The 18,951-nt window shown below is 31.3% G+C and overlaps 1 protein-coding gene across 6 annotated transcripts in view; it reads left to right on the forward strand.

The window, feature by feature from the left end:
• The window catches only part of LOC111504612 (uncharacterized), a 49,016-nt gene extending 43,512 nt beyond the window's left edge, over nucleotides 1-5,504 (forward strand). For all 6 annotated transcript variants that reach the window (XM_023159512.2, XM_023159369.2, XM_023159294.2 and 3 more), the window contains one exon: nucleotides 480-5,504. In XM_023159512.2, the coding sequence (XP_023015280.1) occupies nucleotides 480-734 (255 nt within the window). In that variant the 3' untranslated portion in view covers nucleotides 735-5,504. The remainder of the gene's footprint in view (nucleotides 1-479) is intronic.
• Nucleotides 5,505-18,951: the final 13,447 nt, after the last annotated feature.

Below are 18,951 nucleotides of genomic sequence, written 5' to 3' on the forward strand. Positions count from 1 at the left end.
TTCTATTTCACCATTTGGCAACATCGGTTACAGCTAATAAAGGACATTGAATCTGTTACCTGTATGAGACAAACAAAGATGACATATTTCAGAGGCGTGCTGTTCTGTTTACTTATGTTTCGAGTTCCGAGACATTCTGTGACATATGACGTTTTGTGCACCTAACCTATCTTCCTCTATATACACAAATAACAAAACAACTGTTGTTTATGTGGCTTGTGCAGGTGGTATTGAACTATAATTTGTATTTTGCCTTAATTGTTGATTTATAAAGATAATTTTCCTTTTTTTAACATAGAATATCTAGGTACGTATAATTTTTTGATATAGGCGCTGTTGCCAATATGTGTATTAGAAACAAATCCCTTTAAAAATTGAAACCCAACATTAGTGGGTTTTTGGCCAAGATTGCCAACATCTAATGATGACACTCAAAAAATGTTCACTGTATCATCAGCCAAAATGTTTTTTTTTTCTAGATGTCCATGTCAAACATCCACATGCAGCAATCCCAGTCGCTCTCCGTCTCGAACCAGCAGCAAACCACCATGAACAATCAGCTGAGCGGCGCCCCTTCAAATCCCCAGAACAACATCCTAAGCACGTTCAACCCGCAGGCTGACTTCAATTTCGAGTTCCTGGACAATTTGACAACAGGCGACTCGGGCACCTTCACCGATCAGGATCTGTTGAATTCTTTCGACAGTGACGCCGGCTTCAATCTAGATTTTTAGTAAGATTTTATAGAGATTTTTTTTATTCGGCCAGGAAGAACGATCTCAGCCCCGTATCTGCTGGGAGTGACTGGGTTTTGGGAACGATGAAAATTATTCGTAGGGTTTCGGTAGTTTGGTTGTTGTTGTTAGTTGGGGCCAATTAATTCGATCAAAAAAATGGTTTCGCATGGAAGGTATATCCCTGAAACGTTTCTTGATAGTGGTTTGAAACGGCATATCAAAATACGTATTCTTTTTTACATTATACAGGCTGAGAGTTCCCAGAGAAATGTGTTCGTGTTTCGAATGATATCCAGCGGTTTGGCGTTTTTAAAAATATCTAACAGAAGAAAATAAATTGGGAAACTGTTTAGCGAAAAGTGTTTCTTGAATACGTTATGGATTTTTAACAAGTATCGGCCGATTCCATCATATATGTAAAATTTGTGTTTTATTTGTTTCGGTTTTGAAATTTCAAAGAATTATTGAAAAATGACAAATTATAAATTAACTCCCGGGTAAAGTGTTTTTATACAATTATTTTTATGCCAAAGTTTACAAATCTGTTCAATATGTATGTATGATTATACAAAAATCAAATTAATAAAAAGGCTGAAAACCTGTTGAAAAGTAAAAGTTTGGTGTCGGAAAAAACATCTTTGTTTCTATTACTTTGGTAATAACTTTTATGTTTTCAGTTTTTTTTAAACCTTGAATGGGGAATGTTCCTCAATTTGGGTTATTACAGCAAATGCAAGTTTGAACAAAATAAAGTTGAGTTTTAATTCATGAGTTTTTCAAATTCACTTCGAAAAGTATTAAAATTGATGTTTCAAATGTTGAGTTTTAATTTTTGAAGGGATTTGTTTCTAATTCACGTAGTGGCAACAGCGCCTATATCAAGTTGAAATAAATTTATACTTACCTAGATATTCTACTTTCAAAAAGGAAAATTATCTTTATAAATCAACAATTAGGGCAAAATATAAATTATAGTTCAATACCACCTCCACAAGCCACATAAACAACAGTTGTTTTGTATTTATTTATATAGAGAAAGATAGGTTAGGTGCACAAAATGTCATTTGTCACAGAAAGTCTCGAAACATGAGTAAACAGAACAGCATGTCATACAGGTAACAGATTCATTGTCCTTTATTAGCCATAACCGATATTGCCAAAAGGTGAAATAGAAACGAATCTCTTTAAATGTTGAATGCATTATTTCATTCCTCTTTTTTAAGTATTTAAATGATTTTTTAAAGAAAAAGGTTGAAATGATAAGTTTAAAATGCGTTGTTTCAGAGCTCTTTTATGAAAACTACTTGATTTTCATCAGGAGGAACATTCCCCGTACCTAAACTCGTCGTATTTTCTATTGTGATGAGTTTCACTTTTCTTCAAATTATAATTACTCTGTAATTCTCAAATTTAATTCAATCGACAGAGAAACTCCACATATCCACTATTCTCAACTATCAGCCTGTATAATACTCTTTTATCTTTTGTGTAAATAATCTCTGTGATAACTCCTCTCCCTTTCCCTGAAAATGTTTAGTACAGTTGATGAGAGTAATTACTTCAAGCACCGTTGACTGCAGAACTGCTTGAATGAAAATTAAAATAGCCCCCCCCCATTCCCGGTGCCGATTCCTTCGCAGATACCAAACGTTCCACCTCGCCGGAATATTTGTTGATAGTTTTTTATATTATATATATCATATATATTTTTGTATATATTTAACTGTGGTTTATGTTTTGTACTTCCATTATGTGTTTAAATAATTTTAAATCTACTTTCACATTCTCTTAAAAAATCTTCGTGATTAGGAAATTAGAAGAAATATATAACTCGCAGCTCTTAAAATAGTTTGGTAAGGAAGATCGATACATATTTTTTTAATTAATTTGTCTCACGATTGTTGATCTTTTGTTGAATCTTATCCTTCATTTAGAACCATCACGTGATTATCGCCATCACTACTGTATTTTAGACATATTGTAATTATAAGTATACATTTTTCAAAATTCGTTTTGTTCGGGGTGAATCATAGTTAGATCAACAAGCTTAGTTAATTACAGATTTACTAATTCCCAAAGTTGAATTATTTTGATCTGATTTCTTTGCTCTCTATTTCATTGTCTCGAATATAAAATACCTATCAACCTATAGAATAAATTGAAAATCATAAAATATGTTTTATAAAATGTCTCTCCCAGTTCTTAAGATGATTTCATATCTTCAGTTGTTTGTGTGAGAAAGAATCTATAACATGAATTGAATGAACATGAATTGATTGATTTCGTTGGGCTTTCACTCTATCTAGCTGAACAAAAGCAAGCCAGGAAATCCCCGCGTTTTACGAACATTCGCCGCATTACCGTTTGTCATTCAGGGGAATCCCATCTAGTAATATCGAAGTTGCCAACTCTTTGGTAAAAAACATACCATAAAATGAGTTTCTTCTAACAAAAATTATAATGTATTTTTTTATGTGTTTTGAACATGTTTAAAACAAACTGTTTTTAATTATGTTTTAAACGTGATATTTAGTTTTGTAGTGTTTTAATCAGTGTTTTAAACATTGCCAACCCTAATTATAAAGTGTAAATTCTCGGCCGGAGATATCTTTGCACTGTGATGGGTCTTTAGAAATGATTTCAAGCGTGTTTCCACTTTCTTCACATCAAACTTTGCTAAAATGGAAAAAATATGGAACAGTATCTGAAATTTGAGATTTTGCCTCTTCTTGAGGAATATATAATCGTGGATTTTTCCCAAAGTCAATGTTATTTTCGAAGTTTGTTGATCTTATTATGACTCACAATGTACCTATCCAAAGAAAAGGGATAGATGCACGTTTTTCAAATTTGGATAGAAAAGTTACTCAAGTCAATTGAACACAGCTGAATATAATTGATCAATGCTTGTAATATATCACCCATTCATTAGGAGGTAAACAATTTAATACAGGGGATCAAACGTTAATTTCATAGTGACTTTTTTTTATAATATGGGGAGATCAAAACAGGCAGCGAGCAGTATTCCAAAGATTTATTAAATGACTACCTAAAAAATATACTGGGTGAACAAGATTTTTTGATAACTTATTAAAAATCTTCATTAACTTTTAGGTTTTGTTTTGCAGTTATTAATAGAAAGTAAATATTGCCTGAATATGCAGTCACACTTTTAATAAAACATACTGAGATACGTGGATTTTCTCATATTGACATTGATTCGTTCTCAGTACCTCAATGAATTCTCAAACTAGATCTGGAGATATGGAGAAAAGTAAAAATAAAAGACAAATAGTAAATGAAGACTAACATTTTGAGATAAACCTTTGGAAACAAGGATTGTAAAACTTTCCAATAAAGGAAGAAAAGGTTGCATTTTCATTCATAATAACTTTGTTAATTTCTAGACCTTGCGGGTTCCAATTTGAACACTGTGAGAACCAATTCTCCAAGTTACATTTTAGTACAAAGTCATGGAAAAAATTCACTCAGTATTTGTTTTTTGAGGCATTTTTTCGAAATGGAGATCTGTCACTTGTATTCCATCTAGAGTATTAGTCAGATAATTCAGCAACAAATATCACTGAGGACCATATTTTCAAATTTTATCTCCTCTGGAGAATATTTCTGTTTAACTTCTTATACCTTCGAATTTAATCTTTTCATAATATATTATTTAGATGATAAATAATGAAGAATTTGGCCAGCAATAGAAAAAGTGAACGGTTATTTTTGTAAATAATTTCATTTATAATGACGGGCAATATTAAGAGAGTTTTTCAATATATATTCTATATATTAAAGTATGGAGTAGGAAATATTTTAGCAAATTTTTGACAGTTTAGACTAGTGAATTAAAAACATTTCAATAATTCGGTATCATATAAATGTAGCTTGTTATTGAATCGCATTAAGAAAGTTGTATAAAAATAATCTTGTAAACGATTGTGTATCATTGACATTGAACTTTCCACTATCTAGCAGAATGATGAATATATTTTCTCTACTATAAACATTCATTTCCATTAAATTGACCACTATCTTATACAATTTGAGTATTTTTGAAATTAAATGGAAACAGAATTAAAAACAAGCTCAAAAGAAAAATCCTGTTTTTCATTAAATGATTTCAGCAACGTTGAAAATTGTGTAAATGATATACTTTAGTTTATATTATAGAGCATTAAACATTGATCAAAAGGCATACAAGTCTGCACCAATTTATATCCAAATAAACATTCCATTTTCTATATTTTTACCAGCATTGATTTCCAGTTGAGAAAAAATTTATTTATATCTCCAGGCTTTCAAAAGTAGAGTTTTCTGAGTTTGCTTCGAATTACTTCAAAATTTTCATATATTCAAAATTATGCAGGTTTGATGAATCAAATGACAACTAAATCAACTGATTTATCAGTTCTGATTCGAACAGTTGGTTTTTGATTCATCAAACCTACACATGTATCTATTTCAGAGAGCGATTTTTGTTTCCGAACAGGTATCAATTTCTCTTTGAATTTACAGTATTTGGATAAATTGATACATTTACTGGTTATCAGTATTTATCTGTTGTACATTGTAAAATATGTTTTTCTAATTATAAGTTTTATTGTGACGACCACAGTTTTCGTAATTATTTATATGTACTTAGAAAATTAAAATTGTTATATTCTAATTTTTACAAACATACAAGAGTTTATATGGAGAATATATTCCATGTTTTGTAGATTTATCATAAATTCAAGTGATTATATAATAAATATCTCATTTAAATTGTTTTATTTCACCAGATTTCTGTAAATCAGTTTTTATGCAGTCAGAACATTTATGCGTCGCACATTCACAAATCGCAAAAAATTGGTTATTGTTTAAATGATAAGGCTGTGTGAAAATAGGTGAACATTTTATGTTCATATTTCTTTCTGTATTGCAGCGCCATCTGCCGTGACATGAAGTTTTCTCATTTTTTATTCTATATTGGTCACGGTATTTACACAATGGTCACTAACATTTTACTGTGCAATGGTCACATAACTGCCATCGTACGGAGAGTAGTAGAAACATTGTGTCCATATTTTTCATTTGTAGGTCAGCTCTATCTCGTGGTGAGTGGCTGAAGTTGTCGAATGACTGTCTTTACTTTTTATTTGTAGGTCAGCTCCATCTTGTGGTGAGTGGCTGAAGTTGTCGAATGACTGTCTTTACTTTTTATTTGTAGTTCAGCTCCATCTTGTGATGAGTGGCTGAAGTTGTCGAATGACTGTCTTTACTTTTTATTTGTAGTTCAGCTCCATCTTGTGATGAGTGGCTGAAGTTGTCGAATGACTGTCTTTACTTTTTATTTGTAGGTCAGCTCCATCTTGTGATGAATGGCTGAAGTTGTCGAATGACTGTCTTTACTTTCTATGTCGAGTTTCGCCATCTCACGATGAATAGCACAAGAAAGATGTATAAAAATTTTGGGGATTTTAATGATCCACTTTGTTTTATAGAAAACTGTCGACGCGAGAAATGAGATTTAATTTAATTAACTTTGTACACTCGTTGATAGATGGTGCAAGAATCGAAATCTATAATTATTCAGAGAGTAATTGAATTCAACATTGATTTATTTGATACTAAAATAATATTCTGTTTACATCCAAGTAGTTGGAAGTTACTGAAATTAGTATATATTCTAGATGTGATTTCAATGACTTGAAAATTTCATAGTGCTTATTTTGCATATCTAATACATTTGTGATTCATGGATGAAATATCTTCGTCTGTAATTGCCTGATTTTTATGAAATATATCTTGTTTCACAAAAATGCAAATATCTCGAAAACTAAGCGAGATAGAGAAAAATGGGTTACATGCTCTACCATATGGCTTCAAAAGCTCTACAGGGGCATATCTTTCGTTATCTGAACACAACAAAAATTTTTTTTTGAAAATTTTTCAGCATTATTTCGAGTCGAATTGGATACTTCATAGTTGAAAAATTGTCATATTCCTTCAAAATAGACAGTTTGTTAGCGAAAAGGCTTGATTTTTACGAAATATATCTTGTTTCACAAAAATGCGAATATCTCGAAAACTAAGCGAGATAGAGAAAAATGGGTTACATGCTCTACCATATGGCTTCAAAAGCTCTACAGGGGCATATCTTTCGTTATCTGAACACAACAAAAATTTTTTTTGAAAATTTTTCAGCATTATTTCGAGTCGAATTGGATACTTCATAGTTGAAAAATTGTCATATTCCTTCAAAATAGACAGTTTGTTAGCGAAAAGGCTTGATTTTTACGAAATATATCTTGTTTCACAAAAATGCAAATATCTCGAAAACTAAGCGAGATAGAGAAAAATGGGTTACATGCTCTACCATATGGCTTGAAAAGCTCTACAGGGGCATATCTTTCGTTATCTGAACACAACAAAATTTTTTTTTTGAAAATTTTTCAGCATTATTTCGAGTCGAATTGGATACTTCATAGTTGAAAAATTGTCATATTCCTTCAAAATAGACAGTTTGTTAGCGAAAAGGCTTGATTTTTACGAAATATATCTTGTTTCACAAAAATGCGAATATCTCGAAAACTAAGCGAGATAGAGAAAAATGGGTTACATGCTCTACCATATGGCTTGAAAAGCTCTACAGGGGCATATCTTTCGTTATCTGAACACAACAAAATTTTTTTTTGAAAATTTTTCAGCATTATTTCGACTCGAATTGGATACTTCATAGTTGAAAAATTATCATATTCCTTCAAAATAGACAGTTTGTTAGCGAAAAGCCTTGATTTTTACGAAATATATCTTGTTTCACAAAAATGCGAATATCTCGAAAACTAAGCGAGATAGAGAAAAATGGGTTACATGCTCTACCATATGGCTTGAAAAGCTCTACAGGGGCATATCTTTCGTTATCTGAACACAACAATAATTTTTTTTTGAAAATTTTTCAGCATTATTTTGAGTCGAATTGGATACTTCATAGTTGAAAAATTGTCATATTCCTTCAAAATAGACAGTTTGTTAGCGAAATGGCTTGATTTTTACGAAATATATCTTGTTTCATAAAAATGCAAATATCTCGAAAACTAAGCGAAATAGAGAAAAATGGGTTACATGCTCTACCATATGGCTTGAAAAGCTCTACAGGGGCATATCTTTCGTTATCTGAACACAACAAAATTTTTTTTTTTGAAAATTTTTCAGCATTATTTCGAGTCGAATTGGATACTTCATAGTTGAAAAATTGTCATATTCCTTCAAAATAGACAGTTTGTTAGCGAAATGGCTTGATTTTTACGAAATATATCTTGTTTCACAAAAATGCAAATATCTCGAAAACTAAGCGAGATAGAGAAAAATGGGTTACATGCTCTACCATATGGCTTGAAAAGCTCTACAGGGGCATATCTTTCGTTTTCTGAACACAACAAAATTTTTTTTTTGAAAATTTTTCAGCATTATTTCGAGTCGAATTGGATACTTCATAGTTGAAAAATTGTCATATTCCTTCAAAATAGACAGTTTGTTAGCGAAAAGCCTTGATTTTTACGAAATATATCTTGTTTCACAAAAATGCGAATATCTCGAAAACTAAGCGAGATAGAGAAAAATGGGTTACATGCTCTACCATATGGCTTCAAAAGCTCTACAGGGGCATATCTTTCGTTATCTGAACACAACAAAAATTTTTTTTTGAAAATTTTTCAGCATTATTTCGAGTCGAATTGGATACTTCATAGTTGAAAAATTGTCATATTCCTTCAAAATAGACAGTTTGTTAGCGAAAAGGCTTGATTTTTACGAAATATATCTTGTTTCACAAAAATGCAAATATCTCGAAAACTAAGCGAGATAGAGAAAAATGGGTTACATGCTCTACCATATGGCTTGAAAAGCTCTACAGGGGCATATCTTTCGTTATCTGAACACAACAAAATTTTTTTTTTGAAAATTTTTCAGCATTATTTCGAGTCGAATTGGATACTTCATAGTTGAAAAATTGTCATATTCCTTCAAAATAGACAGTTTGTTAGCGAAAAGGCTTGATTTTTACGAAATATATCTTGTTTCACAAAAATGCGAATATCTCGAAAACTAAGCGAGATAGAGAAAAATGGGTTACATGCTCTACCATATGGCTTGAAAAGCTCTACAGGGGCATATCTTTCGTTATCTGAACACAACAAAATTTTTTTTTGAAAATTTTTCAGCATTATTTCGAGTCGAATTGGATACTTCATAGTTGAAAAATTATCATATTCCTTCAAAATAGACAGTTTGTTAGCGAAAAGCCTTGATTTTTACGAAATATATCTTGTTTCACAAAAATGCGAATATCTCGAAAACTAAGCGAGATAGAGAAAAATGGGTTACATGCTCTACCATATGGCTTCAAAAGCTCTACAGGGGCATATCTTTCGTTATCTGAACACAACAAAATTTTTTTTTTGAAAATTTTTCAGCATTATTTTGAGTCGAATTGGATACTTCATAGTTGAAAAATTGTCATATTCCTTCAAAATAGACAGTTTGTTAGCGAAATGGCTTGATTTTTACGAAATATATCTTGTTTCACAAAAATGCAAATATCTCGAAAACTAAGCGAGATAGAGAAAAATGGGTTACATGCTCTACCATATGGCTTGAAAAGCTCTACAGGGGCATATCTTTCGTTATCTGAACACAACAAAAATTTTTTTTTGAAAATTTTTCAGCATTATTTCGAGTCGAATTGGATACTTCATAGTTGAAAAATTGTCATATTCCTTCAAAATAGACAGTTTGTTAGCGAAAAGGCTTGATTTTTACGAAATATATCTTGTTTCACAAAAATGCGAATATCTCGAAAACTAAGCGAGATAGAGAAAAATGGGTTACATGCTCTACCATTTGGCTTGAAAAGCTCTACAGGGGCATATCTTTCGTTATCTGAACACAACAAAATTTTTTTTTGAAAATTTTTCAGCATTATTTCGAGTCGAATTGGATACTTCATAGTTGAAAAATTATCATATTCCTTCAAAATAGACAGTTTGTTAGCGAAAAGGCTTGATTTTTACGAAATATATCTTGTTTCACAAAAATGCGAATATCTCGAAAACTAAGCGAGATGGAGAAAAATGGGTTACATGCTCTACCATATGGCTTCAAAAGCTCTACAGGGGCATATCTTTCGTTATCTGAACACAACAAAATTTTTTTTTTGAAAATTTTTCAGCATTATTTCGAGTCGAATTGGATACTTCATAGTTGAAAAATTGTCATATTCCTTCAAAATAGACAGTTTGTTAGCGAAAAGCCTTGATTTTTACGAAATATATCTTGTTTCACAAAAATGCGAATATCTCGAAAACTAAGCGAGATAGAGAAAAATGGGTTACATGCTCTACCATATGGCTTGAAAAGCTCTACAGGGGCATATCTTTCGTTATCTGAACACAACAAAATTTTTTTTTGAAAATTTTTCAGCATTATTTCGAGTCGAATTGGATACTTCATAGTTGAAAAATTATCATATTCCTTCAAAATAGACAGTTTGTTAGCGAAAAGCCTTGATTTTTACGAAATATATCTTGTTTCACAAAAATGCGAATATCTCGAAAACTAAGCGAGATAGAGAAAAATGGGTTACATGCTCTACCATATGGCTTCAAAAGCTCTACAGGGGCATATCTTTCGTTATCTGAACACAACAAAATTTTTTTTTTGAAAATTTTTCAGCATTATTTCGAGTCGAATTGGATACTTCATAGTTGAAAAATTGTCATATTCCTTCAAAATAGACAGTTTGTTAGCGAAAAGCCTTGATTTTTACGAAATATATCTTGTTTCACAAAAATGCGAATATCTCGAAAACTAAGCGAGATAGAGAAAAATGGGTTACATGCTCTACCATATGGCTTGAAAAGCTCTACAGGGGCATATCTTTCGTTATCTGAACACAACAAAAATTTTTTTTTGAAAATTTTTCAGCATTATTTTGAGTCGAATTGGATACTTCATAGTTGAAAAATTGTCATATTCCTTCAAAATAGACAGTTTGTTAGCGAAATGGCTTGATTTTTACGAAATATATCTTGTTTCACAAAAATGCGAATATCTCGAAAACTAAGCGAGATAGAGAAAAATGGGTTACATGCTCTACCATATGGCTTGAAAAGCTCTACAGGGGCATATCTTTCGTTATCTGAACACAACAAAATTTTTTTTTTGAAAATTTTTCAGCATTATTTTGAGTCGAATTGGATACTTCATAGTTGAAAAATTGTCATATTCCTTCAAAATAGACAGTTTGTTAGCGAAATTGTCATATTCCTTCAAAATAGACAGTATGTTAGCGAAAAGGCTTGATTTTTACGAAATATATCTTGTTTCACAAAAATGCGAATATCTCGAAAACTAAGCGAGATAGAGAAAAATGGGTTACATGCTCTACCATATGGCTTGAAAAGCTCTACAGGGGCATATCTTTCGTTATCTGAACACAACAAAATTTTTTTTTTGAAAATTTTTCAGCATTATTTTGAGTCGAATTGGATACTTCATAGTTGAAAAATTGTCATATTCCTTCAAAATAGACAGTTTGTTAGCGAAAAGCCTTGATTTTTACGAGATATATCTTGTTTCACAAAAATGCGAATATCTCGAAAACTAAGCGAGATAGAGAAAAATGGGTTACATGCTCTACCATATGGCTTCAAAAGCTCTACAGGGGCATATCTTTCGTTATCTGAACACAACAATAATTTTTTTTTGAAAATTTTTCAGCATTATTTTGAGTCGAATTGGATACTTCATAGTTGAAAAATTGTCATATTCCTTCAAAATAGACAGTTTGTTAGCGAAATGGCTTGATTTTTACGATATATATCTTGTTTCATAAAAATGCAAATATCTCGAAAACTAAGCGAAATAGAGAAAAATGGGTTACATGCTCTACCATATGGCTTGAAAAGCTCTACAGGGGCATATCTTTCGTTATCTGAACACAACAAAATTTTTTTTTTGAAAATTTTTCAGCATTATTTTGAGTCGAATTGGATACTTCATAGTTGAAAAATTGTCATATTCCTTCAAAATAGACAGTTTGTTAGCGAAAAGCCTTGATTTTTACGAGATATATCTTGTTTCATAAAAATGCAAATATCTCGAAAACTAAGCGAAATAGAGAAAAATGGGTTACATGCTCTACCATATGGCTTGAAAAGCTCTACAGGGGCATATCTTTCGTTATCTGAACACAACAAAAATTTTTTTTTGAAAATTTTTCAGCATTATTTCGAGTCGAATTGGATACTTCATAGTTGAAAAATTGTCATATTCCTTCAAAATAGACAGTTTGTTAGCGAAAAGGCTTGATTTTTACGAAATATATCTTGTTTCACAAAAATGCGAATATCTCGAAAACTAAGCGAGATAGAGAAAAATGGGTTACATGCTCTACCATATGGCTTGAAAAGCTCTACAGGGGCATATCTTTCGTTATCTGAACACAACAAAATTTTTTTTTTGAAAATTTTTCAGCATTATTTTGAGTCGAATTGGATACTTCATAGTTGAAAAATTGTCATATTCCTTCAAAATAGACAGTTTGTTAGCGAAATGGCTTGATTTTTACGAAATATATCTTGTTTCACAAAAATGCGAATATCTCGAAAACTAAGCGAGATAGAGAAAAATGGGTTACATGCTCTACCATATGGCTTAAAAAGCTCTACAGGGGCATATCTATCGTTATCTGAACACAACAAAAATTTTTTTTTGAAAATTTTTCAGCATTATTTCGAGTCGAATTGGATACTTCATAGTTGAAAAATTGTCACATTCCTTCAAAATAGACAGTTTGTTAGCGAAATGGCTTGATTTTTACGAAATATATCTTGTTTCACAAAAATGCGAATATCTCGAAAACTAAGCGAGATAGAGAAAAATGGGTTACATGCTCTACCATATGGCTTCAAAAGCTCTACAGGGGCATATCTTTCGTTATCTGAACACAACAAAAATTTTTTTTTGAAAATTTTTCAGCATTATTTTGAGTCGAATTGGATACTTCATAGTTGAAAAATTGTCATATTCCTTCAAAATAGACAGTTTGTTAGCGAAATTGTCATATTCCTTCAAAATAGACAGTATGTTAGCGAAAAGGCTTGATTTTTACGAAATATATCTTGTTTCACAAAAATGCGAATATCTCGAAAACTAAGCGAGATAGAGAAAAATGGGTTACATGCTCTACCATATGGCTTGAAAAGCTCTACAGGGGCATATCTTTCGTTATCTGAACACAACAAAAATTTTTTTTTGAAAATTTTTCAGCATTATTTTGAGTCGAATTGGATACTTCATAGTTGAAAAATTGTCATATTCCTTCAAAATAGACAGTTTGTTAGCGAAATGGCTTGATTTTTACGAAATATATCTTGTTTCACAAAAATGCGAATATCTCGAAAACTAAGCGAGATAGAGAAAAATGGGTTACATGCTCTACCATATGGCTTGAAAAGCTCTACAGGGGCATATCTTTCGTTATCTGAACACAACAAAATTTTTTTTTTGAAAATTTTTCAGCATTATTTTGAGTCGAATTGGATACTTCATAGTTGAAAAATTGTCATATTCCTTCAAAATAGACAGTTTGTTAGCGAAATTGTCATATTCCTTCAAAATAGACAGTATGTTAGCGAAAAGGCTTGATTTTTACGAAATATATCTTGTTTCACAAAAATGCGAATATCTCGAAAACTAAGCGAGATAGAGAAAAATGGGTTACATGCTCTACCATATGGCTTGAAAAGCTCTACAGGGGCATATCTTTCGTTATCTGAACACAACAAAAATTTTTTTTTGAAAATTTTTCAGCATTATTTTGAGTCGAATTGGATACTTCATAGTTGAAAAATTGTCATATTCCTTCAAAATAGACAGTTTGTTAGCGAAAAGCCTTGATTTTTACGAGATATATCTTGTTTCATAAAAATGCAAATATCTCGAAAACTAAGCGAAATAGAGAAAAATGGGTTACATGCTCTACCATATGGCTTGAAAAGCTCTACAGGGGCATATCTTTCGTTATCTGAACACAACAAAAATTTTTTTTTGAAAATTTTTCAGCATTATTTCGAGTCGAATTGGATACTTCATAGTTGAAAAATTGTCATATTCCTTCAAAATAGACAGTTTGTTAGCGAAAAGGCTTGATTTTTACGAAATATATCTTGTTTCACAAAAATGCGAATATCTCGAAAACTAAGCGAGATAGAGAAAAATGGGTTACATGCTCTACCATATGGCTTGAAAAGCTCTACAGGGGCATATCTTTCGTTATCTGAACACAACAAAATTTTTTTTTTGAAAATTTTTCAGCATTATTTTGAGTCGAATTGGATACTTCATAGTTGAAAAATTGTCATATTCCTTCAAAATAGACAGTTTGTTAGCGAAATGGCTTGATTTTTACGAAATATATCTTGTTTCACAAAAATGCGAATATCTCGAAAACTAAGCGAGATAGAGAAAAATGGGTTACATGCTCTACCATATGGCTTAAAAAGCTCTACAGGGGCATATCTATCGTTATCTGAACACAACAAAAATTTTTTTTTGAAAATTTTTCAGCATTATTTCGAGTCGAATTGGATACTTCATAGTTGAAAAATTGTCACATTCCTTCAAAATAGACAGTTTGTTAGCGAAATGGCTTGATTTTTACGAAATATATCTTGTTTCACAAAAATGCGAATATCTCGAAAACTAAGCGAGATAGAGAAAAATGGGTTACATGCTCTACCATATGGCTTCAAAAGCTCTACAGGGGCATATCTTTCGTTATCTGAACACAACAAAAATTTTTTTTTGAAAATTTTTCAGCATTATTTTGAGTCGAATTGGATACTTCATAGTTGAAAAATTGTCATATTCCTTCAAAATAGACAGTTTGTTAGCGAAATTGTCATATTCCTTCAAAATAGACAGTATGTTAGCGAAAAGGCTTGATTTTTACGAAATATATCTTGTTTCACAAAAATGCGAATATCTCGAAAACTAAGCGAGATAGAGAAAAATGGGTTACATGCTCTACCATATGGCTTGAAAAGCTCTACAGGGGCATATCTTTCGTTATCTGAACACAACAAAATTTTTTTTTTGAAAATTTTTCAGCATTATTTTGAGTCGAATTGGATACTTCATAGTTGAAAAATTGTCATATTCCTTCAAAATAGACAGTTTGTTAGCGAAAAGCCTTGATTTTTACGAAATATATCTTGTTTCACAAAAATGCGAATATCTCGAAAACTAAGCGAGATAGAGAAAAATGGGTTACATGCTCTACCATATGGCTTCAAAAGCTCTACAGGGGCATATCTTTCGTTATCTGAACACAACAAAAATTTTTTTTTGAAAATTTTTCAGCATTATTTCGAGTCGAATTGGATACTTCATAGTTGAAAAATTGTCATATTCCTTCAAAATAGACAGTTTGTTAGCGAAAAGCCTTGATTTTTACGAAATATATCTTGTTTCACAAAAATGCGAATATCTCGAAAACTAAGCGAGATAGAGAAAAATGGGTTACATGCTCTACCATATGGCTTGAAATGCTCTACAGGGGCATATCTTTCGTTATCTGAACACAACAAAAATTTTTCAGAATTATTTCGAGTCGAATTGGATACTTCATAGTTGAAAAATTGTCATATTCCTTCAAAATAGACAGTTTGTTAGCGAAAAGGCTTGATTTTTACGAAATATATCTTGTTTCACAAAAATGCGAATATCTCGAAAACTAAGCGAGATAGAGAAAAATGGGTTACATGCTCTACCATATGGCTTGAAAAGCTCTACAGGGGCATATCTTTCGTTATCTGAACACAACAAAATTTTTTTTTTGAAAATTTTTCAGCATTATTTCGAGTCGAATTGGATACTTCATAGTTGAAAAATTGTCATATTCCTTCAAAATAGACAGTTTGTTAGCGAAAAGCCTTGATTTTTACGAAATATATCTTGTTTCACAAAAATGCGAATATCTCGAAAACTAAGCGAGATAGAGAAAAATGGGTTACATGCTCTACCATATGGCTTGAAAAGCTCTACAGGGGCATATCTTTCGTTATCTGAACACAACAAAATTTTTTTTTTGAAAATTTTTCAGCATTATTTTGAGTCGAATTGGATACTTCATAGTTGAAAAATTGTCATATTCCTTCAAAATAGACAGTTTGTTAGCGAAAAGCCTTGATTTTTACGAAATATATCTTGTTTCACAAAAATGCGAATATCTCGAAAACTAAGCGAGATAGAGAAAAATGGGTTACATGCTCTACCATATGGCTTCAAAAGGTCTACAGGGGCATATCTTTCGTTATCTGAACACAACAAAAATTTTTTTTTGAAAATTTTTCAGCATTATTTCGAGTCGAATTGGATACTTCATAGTTGAAAAATTGTCATATTCCTTCAAAATAGACAGTTTGTTAGCGAAAAGCCTTGATTTTTACGAAATATATCTTGTTTCACAAAAATGCGAATATCTCGAAAACTAAGCGAGATAGAGAAAAATGGGTTACATGCTCTACCATATGGCTTGAAATGCTCTACAGGGGCATATCTTTCGTTATCTGAACACAACAAAAATTTTTTTTTGAAAATTTTTCAGAATTATTTCGAGTCAAATTGGATACTTCATAGTTGAAAAATTGTCATATTCCTTCAAAATAGACAGTGTGTTAGCGAAAAAGCTTGATTTTTACGAAATATATCTTGTTTCACAAAAATGCGAATATCTCGAAAACTAAGCGAGATAGAGAAAAATGGGTTACATGCTCTACCATATGGCTTGAAAAGCTCTACAGGGGCATATCTTTCGTTATCTGAACACAACAAAAATTTTTTTTTGAAAATTTTTCAGCATTATTTTGAGTCGAATTGGATACTTCATAGTTGAAAAATTGTCATATTCCTTCAAAATAGACAGTTTGTTAGCGAAATGGCTTGATTTTTACGAAATATATCTTGTTTCACAAAAATGCGAATATCTCGAAAACTAAGCGAGATAGAGAAAAATGGGTTACATGCTCTACCATGTGGCTTGAAAAGCTCTACAGGGGCATATCTTTCGTTATCTGAACACAACAAAATTTTTTTTTTGAAAATTTTTCAGCATTATTTTGAGTCGAATTGGATACTTCATAGTTGAAAAATTGTCATATTCCTTCAAAATAGACAGTTTGTTAGCGAAAAGCCTTGATTTTTACGAAATATATCTTGTTTCACAAAAATGCGAATATCTCGAAAACTAAGCGAGATAGAGAAAAATGGGTTACATGCTCTACCATATGGCTTCAAAAGGTCTACAGGGGCATATCTTTCGTTATCTGAACACAACAAAAATTTTTTTTTGAAAATTTTTCAGCATTATTTCGAGTCGAATTGGATACTTCATAGTTGAAAAATTGTCATATTCCTTCAAAATAGACAGTTTGTTAGCGAAAAGCCTTGATTTTTACGAAATATATCTTGTTTCACAAAAATGCGAATATCTCGAAAACTAAGCGAGATAGAGAAAAATGGGTTACATGCTCTACCATATGGCTTGAAATGCTCTACAGGGGCATATCTTTCGTTATCTGAACACAACAAAAATTTTTTTTTGAAAATTTTTCAGCATTATTTTGAGTCGAATTGGATACTTCATAGTTGAAAAATTGTCATATTCCTTCAAAATAGACAGTTTGTTAGCGAAAAGCCTTGATTTTTACGAAATATATCTTGTTTCACAAAAATGCGAATATCTCGAAAACTAAGCGAGATAGAGAAAAATGGGTTACATGCTCTACCATATGGCTTGAAATGCTCTACAGGGGCATATCTTTCGTTATCTGAACACAACAAAAATTTTTTTTTGAAAATTTTTCAGAATTATTTCGAGTCAAATTGGATACTTCATAGTTGAAAAATTGTCATATTCCTTCAAAATAGACAGTGTGTTAGCGAAAAAGCTTGATTTTTACGAAATATATCTTGTTTCACAAAAATGCGAATATCTCGAAAACTAAGCGAGATAGAGAAAAATGGGTTACATGCTCTACCATATGGCTTGAAAAGCTCTACAGGGGCATATCTTTCGTTATCTGAACACAACAAAAATTTTTTTTTGAAAATTTTTCAGCATTATTTTGAGTCGAATTGGATACTTCATAGTTGAAAAATTGTCATATTCCTTCAAAATAGACAGTTTGTTAGCGAAATGGCTTGATTTTTACGAAATATATCTTGTTTCACAAAAATGCGAATATCTCGAAAACTAAGCGAGATAGAGAAAAATGGGTTACATGCTCTACCATGTGGCTTGAAAAGCTCTACAGGGGCATATCTTTCGTTATCTGAACACAACAAAAATTTTTTTTTGAAAATTTTTCAGAATTATTTCGAGTCAAATTGGATACTTCATAGTTGAAAAATTGTCATATTCCTTCAAAATAGACAGTGTGTTAGCGAAAAAGCTTGATTTTTACGAAATATATCTTGTTTCACAAAAATGCGAATATCTCGAAAACTAAGCGAGATAGAGAAAAATGGTTTACATGCTCTACCATATGGCTTGAAAAGCTCTACAGGGGCATATCTTTCGTTATCTGAACACAACAAAAATTTTTTTTTGAAAATTTTTCAGCATTATTTTGAGTCGAATTGGATACTTCATAGTTGAAAAATTGTCATATTCCTTCAAAATAGACAGTTTGTTAGCGAAATGGCTTGATTTTTACGAAATATATCTTGTTTCACAAAAATGCGAATATCTCGAAAACTAAGCGAGTTAGAGAAAAATGGGTTACATGCTCTACCATATGGCTTGAAAAGCTCTACAGGGGCATATCTTTCGTTATCTGAACACAACAAAAATTTTTTTTTGAAAATTTTTCAGAATTATTTCGAGTCAAATTGGATACTTCATAGTTGAAAAATTGTCATATTCCTTCAAAATAGACAGTGTGTTAGCGAAAAAGCTTGATTTTTACGAAATATATCTTGTTTCACAAAAATGCGAATATCTCGAAAACTAAGCGAGATAGAGAAAAATGGGTTACATGCTCTACCATATGGTTCGAAAAGCTCTACAGGGGCATATCTTTCGTTATCTGAACACAACAAAATTTTTTTTTTGAAAATTTTTCAGAATTATTTCGAGTCGAATTAGATACTTCATAGTTGA

Source organism: Leptinotarsa decemlineata, unplaced genomic scaffold (genome assembly GCF_025532065.1).
Source record: "Leptinotarsa decemlineata unplaced genomic scaffold, Ldec_3_MD MMD2_tig00026361_RagTag_RagTag, whole genome shotgun sequence".
Lineage (NCBI taxonomy): Eukaryota > Metazoa > Arthropoda > Insecta > Coleoptera > Chrysomelidae > Leptinotarsa > Leptinotarsa decemlineata.